Here is a 22,549-nt window from a genome sequence, read left to right as displayed (position 1 = left end):
TACTGCATGGTCCAGAATCCATTCACCAAATGGCAATAGAGCAGCCCCAGTACTTTGCACCTCCTGATAGGACAGCCTTCTTAGTGGTTAATTTAAGGTCCGGGTCCCTGACTATCAGGCAAATAACGTCAGCCCAGAAGAAACGTTTACCTCCAGCATCCTTACTAGTGACATGGCCACAAGGATAGACATAGAGACAAAAAAATTTCCGACATCTCAGACTACTGTTCACGAAGTACTACCGATCTGGGAAGCAGCTTTTTCTTCACCCTTTGTCAGAAAAATCACTTATCGTAATGAGGACTGAGGGACAAAAAGGAGAAGCGAGAGTTACTGGAACTGCCGATAACACATCTACTGCATTATCTACTCTCCATTTAAAAAAAAAAAATGGGGGGAATAGGTACGAGGGACTTATTAATATCTACTTAGTATAAGTCTGGTACTAAATTATCAACTCAGGACGCTGTTTGAAGATAAACTCGAGATAGATAACGCCAAAGCATCCCCTCATGAATATGGGAAGGGAGATTGAGTCAATTCGAGTTTCACCTTATAATTAAACTCCAATAATGAACTATTATCAGTTTGTGAAGTCGGCTTAATTTTTGGTAGTTCACATAATAGATTAAGGTTTATTTTGGAGGGTTCTCGCTTTCATGGGTGACTTTTTTTTTTTCGTTTTACATGACTCCTGAACTGAAATAGAACACATAGATCAAATCTGTTGCCAAGGTTGCTGGAAAAAAGTGGTATCATTCTACCGCTCCAGTAAATATCTCACTGCTGATGCAATTCTCTACCTGTATAAGAGCCAAGTACATATGGAGTACTGTTGCCATGTTTTGGCAGGAGTTGCAAGAAGCAGCTTATCCTGCTTTGACATGGTTCAAAATAGACTTTGTAGCCTTGTGGGCGATGCTCTTTTATCTTTGCAACCTCTTTCCTGCAGAAGAGACATTGCAAGCCTGTCTGAAATTTATCATTTTCCTGGCAAGTGCTCGTCTGAGCTCCAATCTGGTTTCCTCCATTGCCAAACTTTCACAAAAAACTCTAGTTGAAACCACTATCAATAATTTTCCCACTCCTTATCTACGCCTAAACCTAAATGTACAGTCCATGAACAAAGCTTCTTTCTTAGAACTGCAAGCCTGGGGAACTCTTCCATTCTCCTGCTTTCTAGCTGACTACAATATTATTGTCTTCAAGTCCAACATAAACAAGTTCTTGAGCAATCCAATTCTTAAGTAATCCAATTCACCAAATTACCACTACTAACGATTACTACGATATTGTTCCATTGACTACTGCACACACATTAACCCTTATCAAGGCCTGAAGGCCACTCGAGGATAAATGGTGACTGTTTTGTAAAAAGTATATATATATAAAAGCAAATAAAGAAAACAATTGTGTTCATCAGTTTTTTTTTTTTTTTTTTTTTTTTTTTTTTAGATTAATCGTCTTGAGAAACAAAACTTAAAACATTAAAATTCGACATACATGGTGCGTCTACGATGTAAAAATGTTTTTTTTATTGGATTAGAATTCAAGATGTCGTACGTCTATGAAGTGGAAGTTTGAACAGAGGAATATTGTTCCTATTAAAGTGAAAAACATGATTTTCTCTTATCAGTTAAAATTAAATCCCTCCTGTACTCATAAAATTAAATTTGCATATGTGCTAATTGAAACGAACCAAACATCGATATGTTCATTTATCATGCAGTTGAATAAAATGTCTACATGTTTTTGTAAGGAGTCTGATTTTTATTAAAATAAATATTTAAAACTTTATTAAAAAGAAAACAAACCAAAAAAACGAATGTTAATTTTCAATGTGTGCATAAAAAGAAATGGAAAGATATTTTTAGTGAAGGAAAACTGAGATCTTGAGTTGCTCTCGGATTGTTTTCTGTGTTCAACACTGTTTGAACTCAAGTTAATGGGTAATGGAACCCTACAGTTTTTTTTTTACTTTGATAGCAGGTTATTAGCAGTTGGAATACGATTTCACTCGAATATCACACAACGAAATGACTCTTTGATTTAATTATGTAAACAATGGCTATATTACCTTTTGATATTTGCTTCCAATTTGTATTTCTTAATTGTTTTGATATAATTTAATCTTGTTTGATTCTTTTTGTTTTATTCATTTTTTTCTTTTCTTTCAGGCAGTTTGTGATTACTTCAGTGAAGAACAAGAACGGATTATACAGGATATTCAGTATCAGGTTTGTGCATTTTTGTTTCTACTGTTTGGTGAGCTAATTTGATCTGTTTAAAATAGCAAAATGCTGTGGATATTTATCACTATTAAATTACCACTAAAGAAATTGGAACCATGCGGGGAAACGAGTAATTGCCACTACAATTTCTAATATCCTACGTGAATGAAACCTGGAATGGTAATGAAAACAAACGCAACATGCTTTTAATACTTATGCAAGAAATATAAATGCAATGAGCGTATCATTTCAGCTTCAGAAAGAGCTCTATATGCATAGCCAAACTATAAAAATATTACGTTTCTTTCAATGTAACCAAAATTGTTGGTATCGTTTTGTACAATTTCACTGGCGGCCATTTTTATTTCTCACGTCCTTAATATTAGTAATATATATATATATATGAGAGACTTGGTTATAAGGATTACTTACTAAAAATGTTGGACTAGATAAAACTGATTAAATCTTTCCACTATAGATTTTTGCACAATATACTGAAAAGTAGCACATCAGTTTTGCTAATAATAGATGTAACATTTGAAAGACATATCAATCTAACTATAGATATCTTGGAACAAAATCTCTGAACAATGCAGATGTTCCTGAAATATGGTTAATTATTCTTGTGTTCTTAGAAAAGAATCATAGGGACTAATGGATTGCTGTAAAACGACATCCATAAAATTTCATATCCTATTTATAGGATAAAAAGTAAATTTAATCTTAAAAACAAATTTTAATATATTAGCTATTTTTGTTTTTTTGTACAGAATGACCACTTCCAATGCCATTTATACAATGGATTGACCTCCCACAACTTTTTTAAAGGGAGAGGATGATAAAAATGCAATTCTTCAATCCAACCATACTACTAGAAATAAACGTCAGTCTGTTTGAGAAGGTTTTAATCATATGGTGCGGTACTGATCACAGAACGAACATTGACATAGAATCATGCTTCTTTTGACATTTTGTTTCGGTTATGAAACTTTAAGAATAAGTATTTATTGACCAGTCAGATTAAATATACAAAATATAGTAAAAAGTTTTTTCTCTAATGCGGAGAAACCAAACGTGATGACTAACTAAACATATGCAAGCAAAAACTCAAATTTAGAAATACCTACAACGATCTATAAAAAGATTCTAGGAACTGATAATGAAATCATATAAAAAATGTCCACTGCTATACAAACCTATGAGGCCCTGTCAGTAGAGCATTAAAATACACTGACTGCCCTCCTCCCCCAATGAAGCTACCTGTTGGACATGAATGGCGACTTGTAATGCTTGAGGATGGGATCCTGGTGGCTGAGCAGCCCATAATCCAGTAACTGAAGAGATCATGTGGCTTGCAACACTTCACTTTAGCCCTTACTGGGCTAGACAGGTGGTCGGAGAAGCCCAATCTGACCAATCGGCTGGTCATGTTAGCCCTTTCTCAGATATACAAAATCTGAATTAGGAGAATGGCTTTATGGTCAATCTTACTGAGGAAGGATGTATACCCTTTTATGCTTCTGGGTGAATAATTATCTTGGAAATGAAAGTCCAGGGATAGAATCTTAAATTATCAGTCATCAGCATGAGTATATTGGCTGTATCACCCTGATGTTACTAGGCGAATGGGTTTTCTCCTAGGCGCATCCCTTCATGGGGCTCTGAGGTGGGTGGGAGAGCATAGCCAATAAAACACAAAAAATTTACATCTGGCACATAATTCCGAAGCCATTGCAAGTAATGTCATGAAATACAGTAAAAGACCATATCCAGAATTTGATATGTATAGACACAAATAGCAAAACGGGGGAAATAACCACCATCTATCCAACATACATAGTTCTTAAGTCGGTGGATGATAAACCCATCACGAAACTTTCATTCTTCATAATAGAAAATATCTTGGTGAACATGGCTCCAAAACCAATCAAAATAACTAGTAACACTACCTTGATAGAAGTTAAAACAAGAAGCATGCAATTTCTAAAAATCACCCACTATGCAACAAAATAAAAGTATTCCCATAAATCTCTCAACACATCAAAGGTGAAAAGCCCGGAACTGGATAATTGTACAACAGCTGAAATCAAACAAGACTTAAAACAGAAGTAAAAAGAAAAACAAGAAATAAAAACTAACACCTACATTTAACCTCCTAAACCTCCAACCAAAATTAAGACCAGGTACATAACTAAAGTGGAAATCTATATCCCTACTCCGCTTAAATGTTACAAGTTTGGCCACCATGAAAACTGATGTAACAGAAGGAAAATATGTAAAAATTGTGGAATGATGGATCTGACCACCATGGAGTCACTTGCCAACAACTGGAATGTATAAACTGCCAAGGCGAACATTCAGCTGACTCGCGATTCTGTGAAGCATGAAAGAGATAATGAAAATTAAACACACTCAAAACATCTAAGCTTTAGAAAAGAACCACATACCACCATTCAGCAGTTTAAACAACCCCACCCCAAAACACTACATACACAACAAAAAATACTCGAGCAACAATTAATACCATCACAAGACTCACGTCAAGAAAAATCAACATAAAATACCCCAAATCACTCAGAAATCATGACCAACAAGATCTAAAAAAAAAAAAAAAGAAAATCTTGCTGTATGGAAAGCGCACAAACATGCAAAGACAAATCACAGTATAGACAGTCCTCACCCAAATCTAAACGTCATGACAAGCCACTTCAATCATCTAAATCTAGACACAAACAAGAAATGAACTACAAACAATGCCCGAATTAAGCAACAGGTATAGCACACTATAAAAAAATTGAATTGGAAGAAATTCCTCTAAACACCACAAACAAATCCCATAGAACAGAAGATTCTCAAAAACAAGACCTGACACTAAACCATTGGTCACATGGTAATGGAAAAAAAAAGCTAATACAGGGAACTACAGGAGTATAAAATCTAACTACGAAGAAATAACATGCAAACTACAACCCCAACACAATATTGCAAGAAACTATTCAAAGAAACAGTGCACATTAAGTAGAATTAGAATTGGCACACATACTTAACACATACCTGTTCAAAGGAGTAATGGCGCCTTTGTGTACCTGCTGCAATCAACTACTCTGCGTCCTGTGCTGATTGACTGCAAAAAGTATAAGAACATTTGCAGGAAAAGCTATCGCGCAACAACCTTCGCACAGTTATTCAAAGAAGTACCTGCCCCTCAAATTATAAAGTATTTAATAAATCCAGAATATTTCCAACTCATGAAAAACAAAAAATTAACAGAAATTGGTTTGACAACAATAACATCAAGCAATTACTGACCTAAACTTTATTCTGACAAACTAATCACTTTCATATTGCACAAACTATTAACACATAAACCATATCTGGCATAAAATGATCCACTGTGATTGAAAGTTGGAGGAAAAGCAGTTTGGCTTTACAAGAAATCATATAATTATACTCATGTTATGTCCTTATGGGCCTTATATATATTATTCCTTTATTGGAATTTTTTTTATGGACCTGTTTAAAAGTTTCCAAAGAAACAAAAATTTGGAATATTACTTGATGTCTAATATCTATTGTTAAAATTTAATAAAAATCTGAAGTATCTGAATTTTCAGAGCGGTTACACTTCCTTTTCACTTCCCTTTCAGAAAACTAAATATAGTCCACAAATGCTTTGCACCTAGAAGTTGTTGTTTCAAAATTGATAATGGTAGGCTAATTAGTGTAGGAATCTAATCTATAATATAAATCTCACCTGTCTGTTTAAATGTATGTATGTCTGCCTAAGACTTTCGACAGAGTGATGGATTTTTATGAGATCTGTATCATTTTGAAGCTCGACCCTTTGGACGACAAATATCGTAAAATTGGCTAAAAGGCTAAAAACATGAATTCCTTCACCCTCAACTGGGCACTTTTCTACAGGGAGGGGTCGTTTTTTTTTGATATTTTCAAGTCTTCACCTCTGTTCGATTGACTAGCCTTAATTTAAACCTTTGTCACTTCCGGTCACTTTTTTTGTTTTTTTACATTCTTTCCGCCTCTGCGGTACGGGTTCGAGCCTACTACTTTTTTTTTTTTCTCAACACACACCTCCAAACACCTGGGTAACGCCGGGCACCCAGGCTAATTTTATATAAATTCTGATTTTCCAAACTTATGAAATTATTTCTAAATTCCAATGTTTTTCTGTGAATATCCATTCATAAATTAATGTGGTAACCACCAATAAAATATATCTTAGGAGATATGCAGTCCTGTGTAACTGAAGATTCCCTCCATTTCTGAAGGAAATTTAGTCGCAAAAGAAATGAAAACTGTTGTTGCAATTGTTTTCTGAAGTGACGGTCTTCAAGCTCTTGTATAAATGTAGATCCTGAGGCAAAGGCTGCATTAGTGGTAATTTTACTTTTCTATTTGAACAGTAAGTTTTGTCTTTGAAAAAGGTTTTTTTTTTGTTTTTTTTACATAGGCATCACCACATTATCAAGGCCAAGAGGCCACTCAAGGATAAGGGTTAAAGAGTGTACAGTAGAAATTGGACAATATAGTAATCATTAGTAATGAAAATTTGGTAAATTTGATAACTTATATGGAACGGCTCATCAAGAACTTATTTACGTTAGACTTGAACACAACCATATTGTAGTCAGCCGGAAAGCAGGAAGACAATTCCACAGGCGTGCAGTTCTAAGAAAGAAGCTTTGTTCATGGAATCTACGTTTAGGTTTAGGCACAGATAAAGAGTGGGGGGAATTATTGATAGTGTTTACAGCTAGACGAGTGTTTCTTGTGAAAGTTTGGCGAGGGGGGACGATAGATTGAAGCTCAGTCGAACACTTTCCATGAAAATAACGATACATCAGAGACACTCTCAACATCTCTTCTGTGAGATAGAGGTTGCAAGGAGGAAAAAAGGACATCTCCTACGAGGCTACGAAGTCTATTTTGAACTCTATCAAGGCAGGACAAGTCCTTTCTAGCAGCTCCTGCCCAGATGTGGCAACAGTATTCCATCCTTGGACGTACCTGGCTCTTATATAGATAGAGAATAGAATCAGCAGTGAAATATTTACCGGATTGATAGAAAGATCCTACCATTTTTCCAGCGGCCTTGGCAACAGATTTGATGTACGTGTTCCATTTAAGATCAGGAGTAATGGTCAAGCCCAGAAGCTTGTCAAAACTTTAGGCCTCCTGAAGACGAGAGCCATTCATTTCAATTGATGCCAGATGTGGATTAGAATGTTGATGTAAAGAGAGAAGCTTGGTTTTAAAAATTTGCCATTATATTTTCCTAGAGTAGCAAAGAATTTTTTTTTTTTTTTTTATATAGTAATGGTCCACTGAATGCGTTTAGTAATCAGCAGAGCGTTCACAATGTGAACAAAGGGATCAGTCAACAAGCCATGCGTATGCAATATGAATTGAATTAAAATTCGTTTTTATTGTAGCAGTAAGTTTTTGATTTTGAATGACGTCAAACATAGTTTGACATTTTAATGCAAAAAATGCCACGAGATCACTTTAATTCGAAATTGTGTCTTTTACTTATATAGAAAAGCATTAGTTTTTAGTCACTTCAGATATAGTTTCGGTCGCTCGCATAAATGTTTTTCGTTTGTGAAAGGTGCATTTTATAACCCTGCACATAGTATATAACTTAATAATTATGAGAAAATTTCGCTAAATTCAAAGTTTGTTCTATTTTTAATTTTTTTTTTTAATTTAATTTTTATTTTTTTTCTACAAATGTGATTAAAAAAATATTAGTAATACTGTAACAATGTAGGAGCGTTATAACTAGGTTTATAGTACACTTTATCAACAAACCCAGCTGCTTGTATAATTGTAGTTGCAGTGATGTGGCAGCTGAATTTTTGCCTCCCCCCCTCTCTCTCTCTCTCTCTCTCTCTCTCTCCCTCTCTCCTGGTAGCTGCAATAATGTACAACATAAAATATACTCCAACAATCTTGTCGCTTAATGGTTCACGTTTTTCGATGCTTGGGACTGTAGGTTACACATCAGCTTCCCATCGCACCTTACCTTATAGTGAAAATTTCGAGGAAGACGGCTAAGAGAGTTGTCCAAAAATTATCAGCCCGTCTTAGTAGGTGTTATTAACACTTTCATCCATGCTGCAACTTCCCTTCCTCTGCGTGTAGTTCGATTTCTACTCCTAACTTCTAAATAGAATTTGCCATTCTCCTATGTGGAAAAATCTAACCTTTATTTTTACACGCACATATCTATATACTGCTACAAAACTTATCCTCGAGTGGCCTTTGGCCCTTGATAAGCAGAAACTCTAATTTTAAAGTCGTAGACTTTGGATTAATTTCAAATTCGGGCACATTTCAAAATGAAAACTTGTGTGGTAAATAAAAACCTTTATAAGAATTCGTATGTTACAATTTTTCGACCTGACAAATGTAAATATTATCACCACTACCAACGGCAGCAAATGTATTAAAACTAAACGTACCCATTCAATTAAAACAAAACTGCGTTAGTCAGTGTATTTAATGCAGTTTTTATTTTTATTTTTTGTTTAATGAATTATTTCAAAGTAATTTAAGTGTAGTGTAAATGTACTTGTGCGTAAACTTAACTAGAGGCTGTCATTTGAATTTCCAAATAATCTAATGGAAGTTATGAATTTTAAACCTTTTTCATTAAATGTCTAAAATATTATTACTGATAATATCAAGCAAAGTTTTTTCCATCTATAAGAAAATATTAAGTTGGTGCGAAAATGTTTTTTGACATGAAGTTGAACGTCAAAAAACGACATTTTTGCACCAGCCTAATAGAATCAAATTACAAATGTATTTAACCATTTTTTAAATATTTTGTTGACATTTCATTTTCCTGACTTACTGTAAAGATTGTTAACACCTAAAGTGAGGAATACGATGAAAATGGCAGGACTTGAACATGGCATATGGAGTCCATGCTGAAAGTCCTTCCCCTATCACCACCTTCCCCCCCCCTCCCCGTTGCATAGCTATAAAAAGCAGATGAAAATCTATTTTCTTAAACCTGATCCACTGCTAGAATACATATAAGAGATTCGTAATAAACCAATGCTTTAATTTTTTTTTTTTCCTGTAGTTTTTTTTTTTTTTTTTCCTGTATGTTTTATCTTTACGTCCTAGTTACTATCTTATCAACTCTGATCAATCTTCAGAGCGGGCATTCTTTGATAGTACAACCATCCGACATTCATTGCCATGGCTTCTTGCTATTTTTATTATTAGCTCGCTCGGTCAATTGCAGCATTTTCTATTTTATTTTCTAATCACTTCATCTCCTTTAAGCATCTCTGATTTCATCTTGTCTGTCTGAAATGGTGGTCTCAACTTTTACCCCCCCCCCCTGATAACAACTGATTTGGAAAATTAGATTTGAAACTCCTCACCTCGCATATTGTTTCAAACTTTGACAGGTTTGCAATTTCATCATCTTAAGCTACGATTAGAAAAATATGCTCTCTGGATGCATATTTTTGTAAGTATATGGCGAATGAACATGTATTACGCTGCCCCATAGAAGGAGGTAATGTCTGGAAGGAAGTTCTCCTAACAGAACAGATAATCCAGGAGAGTAAAAAGTGGATCTTAGGTCTACTTTCAACAGCCTCTTAACACTTGCTTTCTTTGTCATTTAGTTCACGCATTCCATGAGCGATGTTTCTGACAAGGGGGTAAGTTTGTTTTCTGGATCAGAATCGAACACTTATTGTTGGCGATTTTCTGACCTTAAAGTATTTTTAGCTCCTTAATGTTAAGTGGCTTAATGGCTTGTCCGGAGGGATTTCAATAAAAAGTACACTACATACTCCCCCCCCCCAAAAAAAATAGAAAGTAATCTGGGAGATTGGCATCTTAACCAAACATATTTTTTGAAACATTGGAAGATGGTGCATTAATTTGAAATAGTATATTAAACTGAGTTGAGCATTAAAATATAGTATAATTTGGTTTTAGATCCAAATACTAAATCTTCATTAGCAATATATTAAGTACGTTAGAAATAGACATTTATTCATGCAAGACTCATTTATCAAGCTTTGTCACTTTATTTACTTCAGACAGTTGGTCACTATTGAAATATTGACATCAGATGTCTGAAACGGCAACGCATATTTTTATTCAAATGTTTTATTAAATTATGTACTTTTAAACAAAATTAACAATACTTAATTGTAGTGTCGAAAAAGTTAACATAGTTAATTATGAAAATTCATGGATTAGCAAATTATAGTTCAAATTAATTTTTACAGAAAACTGGTAGACATTGCATATCCTCCAGACTTGAACAGCTAGAAGATTGAGAATATGGAGGATATACTTATCTCCCTTTTTGCCACTTGTTATATAATGTGATGCGTTAGGATCAATAACATAAAATATCTTACCGCAGGTGTCCAGCCTTCTTGTGGGTATGTTTGCAGCAGATGATGAAAGAATGGAACAATTATGAACAAATAAGAAAATCACTCGCTGTTACATAACGATACAAGTTTATTATGAAGACACGTAACAACTCAAACATAATACACCAAAGGTTAGAAGTCCAAGTATAACAGGAATGAACCATAATGATGTTCATCTCTCCATTTTCAAAGTCACTCTGTTTTCCCTCCACTCTCTACTTCCGGTCGTTGATCTGGTTAGAAGATGCGAGAATTTTAAGTTTAGGATTCGGACAAGGGGAGGCAACTTTGCTTAAAGAAGTAAAGAATTACACCTCTTGCATTATACTTTGGTATCGTCCTAAAACCTATGAAACAAGGGTTATTGTGTTTTTATATAATTAAAATATATCCGTCGTCACCACTAGCCGACGAACAACCTCATTTGGTCCATCGAATATCGACTCCCGCTTTACATCCTTGTTTTACGGTGTTCGTTGTGTAAGTTCATTCGTAAGCAATACAGGTTGTCTGCCAGAGAACCCCCTCCAAGCTGATTACACCGAGAGGTATATCAGTATTTCTTCCTCTTTGGGTAAACAAAATATATGAGGAAACTAAATCATAAAGTAAAGAAAAACAGGAAACAACAAGAAAAGGGAAATAAAATGAAAAATGTAGTCTAAGCAAGGCAAATTTATTTCTATAAACCTACTGTTATATCGTGAGATGCATTAGGATCAATATAACAAAATCTTACCCACGTGGCTGGACACCCTGCGGTATGTTTGCAGCACATGATGAAAGAATGGAATAATTATGAACAAATAAGAAAATCACTCGCTGTAATATAACTATGTTATTATGAAGATGCACACGTAACGACAATTCAAGCATTATGCATCAAAGGTTAGAAGTCCAAGTATGATAACAGGAATGAACGGGAATGATGCTCATCTCTCCATTTTCAAAGTCACTCTGTTTTCCCTCCACTCTCTACTTCTGGTCGTTGATCTTGTGAGAAGTCGTGAGAATTTAAAGTCTAGGACTCTGACAAAGGGGAGGCAACTTTGCCCAAAGAAGTAAAGAATATCTTCCTTTGCATTATACATTTGTATCGTCCTAAAAACCACTTTTACGGTTGACGTGCTGTTTTAGACAGTAGTGATAGACTTGCTTTTACTCAGAACACAATAGTAGTTGTTCTACTCAAATTTTCGTATTTTTTGTACATATTACTTTCAAATGCTGAGCATCAAGAATGTGTGGCCGTCCTTTAGTCCTCTTATTCTTACAGAAGTTCTTAAATCATTTTCGAACTGCTTGATCACTTGTGGACCCTTCTCAGTTGATATTTGGAAATATTTTGAGCTTCATGGCATATCAACAATTGTGTACTATTTCATACCAAAATAGTACAGGTATTTACCTCCAACACCATGAAGATGTGGCGCAAGGCCGGCAGGTATGGATGGTAAGCCAGAGAACAAGAAGCAGTATAACCTATTATGGTAATTATAGTAGTATGTGTTCGTTGAAGGATCTGTTGTTGGTCATATGATCTCTCCACCTGATACAATGGATTAAAAGATTGATAATGGAACTGCTTCATTTTTCCAATTCTCTGTAATAGAGCAAAAGAGCTATTAAAAACTAATAAAAAAAGAACACAAGTAAGTCGTGACACTGCATACCTCCGCCTGATGATATAAGGATGGTTTAAAGTATTATCTGGGCCTTACTTCTCCATATTGTATGAAGTATTTTCAAAGTAATACCACGGAAACCTTAATGACTTAAAAACGGCTTGCATGGTGCTTATTGTTACTGCGTCAGATTTATACATCAAATTCTGAAAAATAGGTAGTTGAAATTAAAACTTCAATCATGACAAAATTTAACGACATAAGTTGTGGAACTTCATTGGCTACAATATGGGCCAAGTAGTGAGAACAGAACCAAAGTTATCGCTAACAAGTGACTTCACCTTTTCCATCACCTTAACCTTGAATTTTGACTTAAATATCCCCAAAAATAAATCAGTTCTAAGAACATGACTGATATATTTGATCAAATTTTGTGAGGATTGGTCGAGGGATGTGGAGACTTTGCCATACATAGTGAATACATAACATTCTTGGCACGTGAAAAGATTAAAAATCTGAAATTTTAAATTTTCAATTGACACTAAACTTTTGACATAGAAATATTAATCTGAGCTTGCAAAGTTATTATTTAAACAAAAAAAAAACACTAGAAAAATTTGATCGACTTAAAATCCAAAAATTTTACTGCTTCTTGAAATATATATATATTTTAATAAAACGTGCTTTTATTTTCATCTGTTCCAAGCAAATAAACAATAACATATTTTATTATAATAAAGATAACATGAAATAAGATAACGCTATTACAGATGAGTTTACTTAGAAAATTGAATGAAAAAGCTAATCTAAAAAAATAAACATTAAAACTGGCCCGATTTTTAGTAATATTAATATTCATTATCATTTATTGAAGCAGCAAAACGAATAGTTAGTCTTTTCCATCATACTGTAAGCAGCAACTTATCTACTCAATTAACAAGGTCATGATTAAATGCAAAGTTAAGGGCATTGTGAAGTGGTACTGACCGGCATAATTATTCATAGAGCTGCTATGTTGGTATCTGAAGCTAACCCTCAAAACATAAACTATTTAAGTGGCAATAATTTTAAAAACTAAGTTTATTAATCAAGTTTCAACTAATCAAACAACCGATCACCACTTATCAAAGCCAAGACCTTTGTTGTGAATGTCTTTCCATGAGGAACTAGAAATTGAACTCTGTCAAGTCAAATATGTCATTAAGTTTTTATTGTAGATCAACCATTGTAATCTGATCATATATGGACGAAGATACGTAGATATCTTTGCTATATATATATATATATATATATATATATATATATATATATACACGCACATTAACTGTAAATTAGAAAAATAGGGATCAAATCCTTTTCTTTTAAAGGACAAAAATGAAATTAATACAGATACCTGCAATTCTTGATATTTCCTTGTATAGTTTTACTTGTCTGATTAGATTTAAGATAGATATAATTATGATCTATCCCTTATCCAGATTTGTTTGGATAAATTGTATTGCTGGAAGCATTAGACTGATTCTCTTTTTGGTGGTCATGATAGGATAATGTTCACTGAGTTACAAACAAAACTGTTCCCTTTGGCTACAAACGTTGTCTACTTATGCTGTCCACTTCCGCCTACTTCAGTGTTGTTCACTGAAGTATGTCTCTCAGATCTTGTCTGCTCTTTTTTATTTTGGTCAATATGTTAATTATAATTCTTTACATAATGCCCTCAGCTCGTGTAACAATATTTACATATGCATTTTGTGAATAAGTTCAATCTGCAAAAAAAAAATGGGGGGGGGGGCTAACTATATAATGAATTATTTGAATTCCTATTCTTATCTTAGTTATTTTTACAAATGTTTCAACTGATGTAACCTGCGTTCTTGTTTAGCTATGTCTTTTCTAATTATCAATCTGGAACTCAAAAACCTATACAGAAACTGAATCTTTTATGCAATCATTGAGGTAGATTGTTCTTGTTCCGTCGACCATGACCGGGTAGAAATATTGCTTTTTATGTCCTTAATTATTATCACATACAGTACGGATAAAAGAGTAATTAAAATAAATTTTACAAAAAAAATAGAAAAGATAATGGTTCGAAATATTCTATTAATCTTGGAAAATTAAAAATAGGTTTTAAGAAAATTTAGGGTGGAGAGATAAATATGTGATTTGCTTTTAATGAATGAAATGCATTTCTCAATGAAGATATTAGGTTGGTGCAAAAATGTCGTTGTTTTTTTTTTTTTTTTTTTTACATGAAGTTGAATGTCAAAAAACGGCATTTTTGCACCCACCTAATAAATACTAATACATATCAAATACTTTATTACATTTTTAATTCGATTTTCCGCTTTCATCTTTGTTAGTTTTATGTCCTCGTTTAATGTTATGTTTTATAGTAGTAAAACATTGGTATGATAGTCTTGTTTAACTTTATACCTATTATAAAACGTCATTAGTGTTATCGGTCAGGTTTAATGTTATATCCATTATAGTAACAAATCTACATTAGTGCTATTGCCTTTTTCCTAAATATTCAGTTAATAAGCATGTAATCAGCCTTGAAAATTACAAATAACGTTATTTTCATTCATATTTTATAAAATTAAAATAATGGTTGAAAATGTTATAAAATCCTCTATCATAACTTAACACAGATGAAACGAGGTATGAGTTTAAAGCATTTAAATCATTTACTTCTTGAATTGAAAGTTCAGGTGTTTGGAGGTATGTGTTGAGCAAAAAAAAAAGTGGTAGTGGGCAGGCAGGCTCAAACCCATACGGCAAAGGAGGAAAAAATTGTGAAAAAAAAAAGACGTCTTTGCCGTTGCGTCCATTGCCAATTCGGAAGTCGCAAAGGTTTAAATAAAGGCTAGTCAATCGGAAAGAAGGGATGACTTTCGAAAATATCGGCAAAAAAAGCGGCGACTCCTTGTAGAAAAGTGTCCAGTTGAGGGTGAAGGAATTAATGGTTTTAGCCAACTTTTCGATATTTGTCGTCCGAAGGGTCATGCTTCAAAACGATACTGATCTCGTGAAAATCTGTCGCCTCTGTTGAAAGTTTTAGGCAGATATGAAAACATACATACATTTAAACAGACAGGTGAGATTTATATTATAGATTAGCAGGGTTTCCCAGTTGTGGAAATGATACAAAAGTAGTGTTTAAAATAGTGTGCGACATACGTCTAAAATAAAGCATTATTTCAAGTGAATATTTTTAATTTTTTTTTTTTTTTTTTTCGAATCAAGTACTCCCTGCATGCAAATGTTAAAAAACTAAACTTAGAATTAATGTTAGATTTAGAAATAAGATTTTGTTTTTCTCTATGCACTCTGAGTGAGATTAAAATGTCATCCATTAAAACGGTGTGTTAGATCAAAGAATGGTGCTGTCCAATAAAACAGATGGAGGATAATCGGGCGCAGTAGACGACGTCATGAATCCAATAAAAGGTAGAAGAGATCCTTTTATCTAGATTGGCGACACAAATATTGCATAGATTTTGTTTGCCTGACGTCAGTCACATTTTTCTTAAACGTAAATATGTGGGATTTGTGTCATTCAGAAATATTCAAGATCTTGACTATTAGTAAATAATAAATTTCTAACAAATAAAGTTGATATTATGATCGAAAATCGAAATTGAAACCTTGTCTTCAGTACCAACTGAGCTATTCGGACTTTTTCTTTATAAAGCTTAAAACATTACCTCAAAATTATAGCTTTGACGTCATGTCAGATTTATGATTTGCCATATTTCAAAACAAGACTCCACAAACCACTTCCCAAGCTTTCCACTGTGGACTAGTCCTGGATATGACCTTAAACTATATCCGATGGTGAGGCTCCAGCTTGCGGGCTTTGGAGAGTGTGGAGCTACCCTTTAATTGCCATTGTGCTCAGGTCTACTCTGACCTGGAGTAGTAGTACCTGTTAGGGTCCCAACTATGGGTTATATAGAAACCAACTTAACAAATATATTCTATTAAAAGAAAATGTCTTCAAAATCCCTGGATTCGGCATTAAATAACCTGAAAAGGATCGATATGCCATAAGCAAACAATCAACCAACCAATCCACTGCGGACTAAAACCACACTCAATGATTTTTTCCCAGTCTGGAATATTATATAACAAAAAAAAACTTAATACCTTTAAAGTAAGCCATATCCCTACTATAATCTGAAAGAAATACTTTGCTGAGCTGAACCGTGTTCTCTCTAAGCTCTACAAAAAAAGTGCCTTCTGGTAGCGATTAATAATTCTAGTGAAATAATTGACTTGTAAAATTATCACCCTATCAATTTCCTTCTGTTCACTGAAGTCTTTGGATCATTAATCAAACTACCGCCTCTTTTAATGTTAAACTTTTTGATCAACATGTCCATTCTATTGTGGATGTCCTAACGGCCCTCTTGGAATGCATTTACCATATGCTGGACAAACTTGGATATGACCTTTCTTCACACGGTCTGGCATGAAGGTGCTCTCATGTATATTAATTTGTATGGACAAATATTTAATATAATCAGATCTTTCTTAACCAAAAGAAAAAATCCAGGTTAGCCTGTATAGCTGTACATATAAACATCACATTAATGTAGATGTGCCCGAGGGACCTTTTATTATTCCTGATTTTTATAAACGGTCTGACACAATTATTGACAACACTATGCTCTATTCTCAACAATATAATACTCTAACTTAAAATCTAAATCTGACCCTCAAGATTGCCATGGGCATGGAATATGTGCCTACATCAAAGGTGGCTTTCCATGTGGTAGGGATATCTCCAGAGAAGACCCTAATTTACCTTATATGTGCTTCCGGGTTGCACTAGCTTACACCACCGTATTCATATTTGCCCTCTATCGCCCACACAACAGTGGGGTTACTATCTTTAAGAGCATATCTGAGAAAATTGACCACATCCTGTCTGCTCATCCTTCGGCTAACATTCACATTTGCGGTGACTTCAATGTCCATAATGTGGAATGGCTGACCCAGTCAAATAAGACCGATGATGAGGGGAGGTTCTGTCATGCTTTTGCCACTGCCTATGACCTCACTCAGATTGTTCACGAACCCACCCATCTGTCCAATACTACTGGTCAGTATGCAAGCCTTCTCGACCTTTTCTTCACAACTTCTCCTGAGTTATGTTCATGTTCCATTCTATCTCCTCTGGGATCCTCTGACCACTCTGTTGTAGCAGTTAAGATAAAAATGAAATGTAATAAGTCTTCAGACATACCTCTTCACTGTACTATATATCGATACTCTATGGCTGACTGGGATAGCTTCCGTACATTTATATCTGATCTACCTCTGCATTCAATGTTTAAAAAGGATGTGTCCTCCATAGTATCAGATCTGACCGGATGGTTAATTGTAGGCATAGACAGTTTCATACTATCAAAAAAATTCCAACTAAAGCCTAGCAGCCAGCCATGGTTGTCCCCTGAATGTGCTGCTGCCATCGCGCACAGAATCGTTTTCCATAGCTACCAACGTAATAGATGTACTGATGCTAAAGCTGCTTTCAGGAATGCCAGCAACCACTGTAAAAGAGTAATAAAAAATGCAAGAGAGCTATATGCTCAGTCTGTTAAATCCAAAGTAGCTGAGCAGCGGCTTGGTTCCCACCAGTTTTGGCAAATAGCAAACAGGATCCTGAACAGAAGCGTGCGTTCTATCCCAACTATTATCAATGGACCTGAGGTCGTCTCGTCAGCATCAGACAAGGCCAGACTATTTGCCAAGAACTTTGCAGTCAATTCTACTCTATGCGACAAAGGCCATCAACTCCCTGTATTTCTCCCTATAACAGACAACACGCTATGCCACATACAAATATCTGTGCGTGAGGTCGCCAAGCTAATCAAGAACCTTGATTCCAGTAAAGCAACTGGCCCTGACAGCATTCCAGTTATAGTGCTGAAAAAGCTCCAACCAGAACTTGCCCCTATACTTAGAAAACTGTTTAAGTGTTGCCTTAAGGAGAAGTGCTTTCCAACACCCTGGAAAACCTCATCAGTATGCCCTGTATTTAAGAATTCAGGTGAAAAGTCATCTCCCTCTCAGTACAGACCAATAAGTCTCCTGTGTGTCATGAGTAAGTTGTTGAAATCCATATTAAATAAAGTAGTCAACCACCTCAACAGGAACAACCTTCTTAGTGACATGCAATATGGTTTCCGCTCTGCAAGATCTACAGCAGATGTGCTAACGGTTATATCTCATAGGATTAGTGAATCTCTTGACAAAGGCTTCCTTTCCAGGGCAATTGCTCTTGACATATCGAAGGCCTTCGATAAGGTATGGCATAAGGGTCTACTTCACAAGCTTTCCAGCTACGGTATCACTGGAAATGTTTTCTCAATAATTAAATGATTTCTCTCCGATAGGCTCATAAGAGTAGTGGTTGATGGGCAGAAATCAGAAGCCCACAGTATTAATGCTGGAGTCCCTCAGGGGTTCATCCTGGGTCCAACTCTCTTCCTGATCTACATCAATGATCTCCCAAAACACATACTTAAATCATTCATTGACATCTATGCTGATGACACGACCATCTATGGCAACACATCAAAGGCCGTAAATGATAAAGTTCTCTCTGATTCTCTCTCCTCTGATCTTCAGCGCGTGGTACAATGGGGGAAGAGGTGGCTGGTTACTTTTAATGCATCCAAAACCAAGCCTCTATCTTTACATCAACGCTCTGATCCCCATCTGGCATCAATTGAAATGGATGACTCGTCTTGGGAGGTTCCATGTTTTGACAAGCTTCTGGGTTTGACCTTTACTCCTGATCTGAAATGGAACATGTACATCAGGTCTGTTGCCAAGGACGCTGGGAAAATGGTGGGATCCTTCTACAGCTCTAGAAGATATCTCACCCCTGATGCAATTCTCTATCTATATAAAAGCCAAGTACGTCCAAGGATGGAGTACTGCTACCACATCTGGGCAGGAGCTGCTAAAAACAGCCTATCCTGCCTTGACAAAGTACAAAATAGGCTTTGTGGCTTAGTGGGGGATGCCCTTTTCTCTACCCTGCAACCTCTTTCCCACAGAAGAGACGTTGTGAGCCTGTCTTTGTTTTATCGTTATTTCCATGGCAGGTGCTCGTCTGAGCTCCAATCTCTCGTCCCCCCCCCTCGCCAATCTGTCACGAGAAACACCCGTCTGTCTGAAACTGTCAATAATTTTCCCCACTCTTTATCTGTGCCTAAATCCAAACGTAGATTCCATGAGCAAAGCTTCTTTCTTAGAACTGCATGCCACTGGAACTCTCTGCCGCTTGCCTGTTTCCGACCTGACTACAACTTGGATGTCTTCAAGTCCAACATAAACAAACTCCTGACAAACCGCCCCCTTAAGACACTATCAAACCTCCAATACTAATGATTACTACAATACTATCTCATTGATTATTGTACACGCAATAATCCTTATCCCTGAGTGGCCTTCGGGCCTTGATAAGTGGTGACCCCCATGTAAAAAAAAAAAAAAAAAAAAAAAAAAAAACCTGCCCAATGTAATTGCTGGAGTCTTAGAAAATGACCTCCAGTCTGTAGTGGAATATACATAAATAGATGGCAACATTAAATGTTGCCAAGACAACTCTTTCCTTTAACAATAAGCAGGGAGACCAGAGGTTGTCCGGGATTGAATGTAGATCAACAAATCTTCCACACGTCCAATAGTTTTGTCATTGAAATTAGTGAAAATGCCTATTTTTCAATCAAATCAATGGATTGCCTGCTCTAATAGGGGACCAACCGTGGCGCATTGAGAGAAACTTTCACATACTTCCCAAGAGTGACTTAGTCCATAATATATTGCACTGTAGGGAACTTAGTGTTGATTTATAAAATTATTTTTGTCTTGAATGAAAGTTTAGAATGCAAAAGTCAATTATCATGGTTTAATTGTGCTCTAAGTAGAAACATTAATTTAGAACGCTCCTGTTTTATCAAAGACCTACTGTTGATTTTTATACACCGTGTCCTTCTGTTTATGCAGTGATAAAACTTCTCAAATGCACTTGTAATGTTAGGCTATATAAAGGTCAAAATGGGACTATTCTTTTTTAAACAGATTTTTTGATTATTGATACTTATCAGAGGCATTTCTATACAGAACCTAAGAACACTGTCAGACAAATGCATTTGTGTGAAATTTTAAAATAGACCCAGCCATTTCGGAGTCCATAGGGAATGAACACACGCACATACAGTACCTTTTATGCATAAGTAGATAGATGACCTTTTATACCATCGATTATCTTGGCTAGCACCCTACCTGAGAATTCATCAAACTACTCGGCCTAACATTCACAGATAACATGTATTGAGACAGATACATAGAAAAGCTTGCCAAGACTGCAACCCACGAGTAAGCAAAATCTTATATGTTCAATGTAGAGACCGTAGCTCCTTGCGGCATCTCTGTGGCATTGTGCCTTGTTTGGGTTGAACAAACATGAAGAAAAAAATAAAATAATTCAGTGATAATAAAGAGAAGTGAACATATTAAATTCGTCCTAAATAATTTTTGTTGTAATTCTATCCATCATATAATCTAAGCCCAGAAAAAATATGCAACTAGATTAAGCACACACACACACATATATATATAATTGCTATTGAATTTTTTATTTCATTTAACAATGAAGATGGCAATAGCAATTACAGGGTCGTGGAAATCCATTTTTTCAGAATTAATAAGTGGCTGCTTGTATCATTTTATTAAAACAATATTGTAATTAGATATTTGAAATAAGAATTATGTTGCCTATTATGATATACAAGTAATTTTAAGATGAATGTTTTAAATTTTTCATTTAAATAAGATTTAAATAAAGAACAAGAAATTTTTTATTGTGGATTACACAGGTTATAAATTTATAGCAACACCTGGAATTTTAAAATCTGAATAAAATTTTGTTTAGAATGCAATCATCAATCAATTACATACAATTGATGATGCTAAAGAATTTGAGTTAATACTTTCAATTGAGCTAAATGGGTTTCAGCAATTTGAAAAATGTCTGAAACAGAAGTTGCTGGTGCATTACTTATAAAGTTGCTGCTAAAATAGATCGATCGATCTAATTTTAGTAAGGATTATTGTATTGGAATTAACCGACGACCCTTTAAAACAATATATATAAAATATAGCTCATTCCTAAAAGATTTCCTGCATTTCCAGCTGTTAGTCTCCATAGTAAGAGAGTTTTATTGGCACATATTGCGGGAAACGGAGTTTTATTGGCACATATTGCGGGAAACGGAGTTTTATTGGCACATATTGCGGGAAACGGAGTTTTATTGGCACATATTGCGGGAAACGGAGTTTTATTGGCACATATTGCGGGAAACGGAGTTTTATTGGCACATATTGCGGGAAACGGAGTTTTATTGGCACATATTGCGGGAAACGGAGTTTTATTGGCACATATTGCGGGAAACGGAGTTTTATTGGCACATATTGCGGGAAACGGAGTTTTATTGGCACATATTGCGGGAAACGGAGTTTTATTGGCACATATTGCGGGAAACGGAGTTTTATTGGCACATATTGCGGGAAACGGAGTTTTATTGGCACATATTGCGGGAAACGGAGTTTTATTGGCACATATTCTGATAAAAAATCGTATGAAAATTAAATAGATGGAAAATAAACTTTCCTGGTTGACATTTTAAAATTGAAATCCAGCCTTTTTTTCATATTGTATAGAATCTCAAAGACAAACGGCCTATTCGTTAACTGCTTTACCTACATACTTCAAATTTAGTAGGGATGATCCGTTATCTAAGGGTGTCATATGTCGTTTTTTTAAGCACTAACTCAAATTAAAAATGTTTATTTTATGTTTTTTTTTTTTAATTATTTATGAAATTTAAATCATATGTATATTATTATTATATAAAAGGAACTTCGTGTACGAGTTCATTACTTCTGGATCTACAGATGTACCTTATGTGCCTAGCAATGTTCTTAGATAGGTTTTGTATCAGAATGTCTTTGATAAGTATCGATAATCGAAGTAATCGGATCAAAAAAGGAACAGGGGATTTTGACTAAAGTTAACGCCTTGTACAACCAAGTGCATTTGAGTTTTATTACCGCACAAGCAGAAAAGCACTGCATATAAAATCAACAGTAATTTTTTTGATATGACAGGTGCACGTCCGAAGTGAATGTTTCTGTTTAGAGCACAATTGAACCGTAATACTTGACTTTCATT

At 35.0% G+C, this 22,549-nt stretch overlaps 1 protein-coding gene across 26 annotated transcripts in view; it reads left to right on the top strand.

Annotated features, from left to right (window-relative positions):
• Positions 1 to 22,549, top strand: part of LOC145258350 (cGMP-dependent 3',5'-cyclic phosphodiesterase-like) — an 889,144-nt gene that overhangs the window by 584,081 nt on the left and 282,514 nt on the right. For all 26 annotated transcript variants that reach the window (XM_080116605.1, XM_080116606.1, XM_080116604.1 and 23 more), the window contains one exon: positions 2,178 to 2,237. In XM_080116605.1, the coding sequence (XP_079972731.1) occupies positions 2,178 to 2,237 (60 nt within the window). The remainder of the gene's footprint in view (positions 1 to 2,177; positions 2,238 to 22,549) is intronic.

The sequence above is a fragment of the Euprymna scolopes genome, chromosome 3 (assembly GCF_053919585.1).
Source record: "Euprymna scolopes isolate OS-2025 chromosome 3, ASM5391958v1, whole genome shotgun sequence".
NCBI classification, from domain to species: Eukaryota; Metazoa; Mollusca; class Cephalopoda; order Sepiida; family Sepiolidae; genus Euprymna; species Euprymna scolopes.
This window is presented reverse-complemented; position numbering and strand designations above follow the sequence as displayed.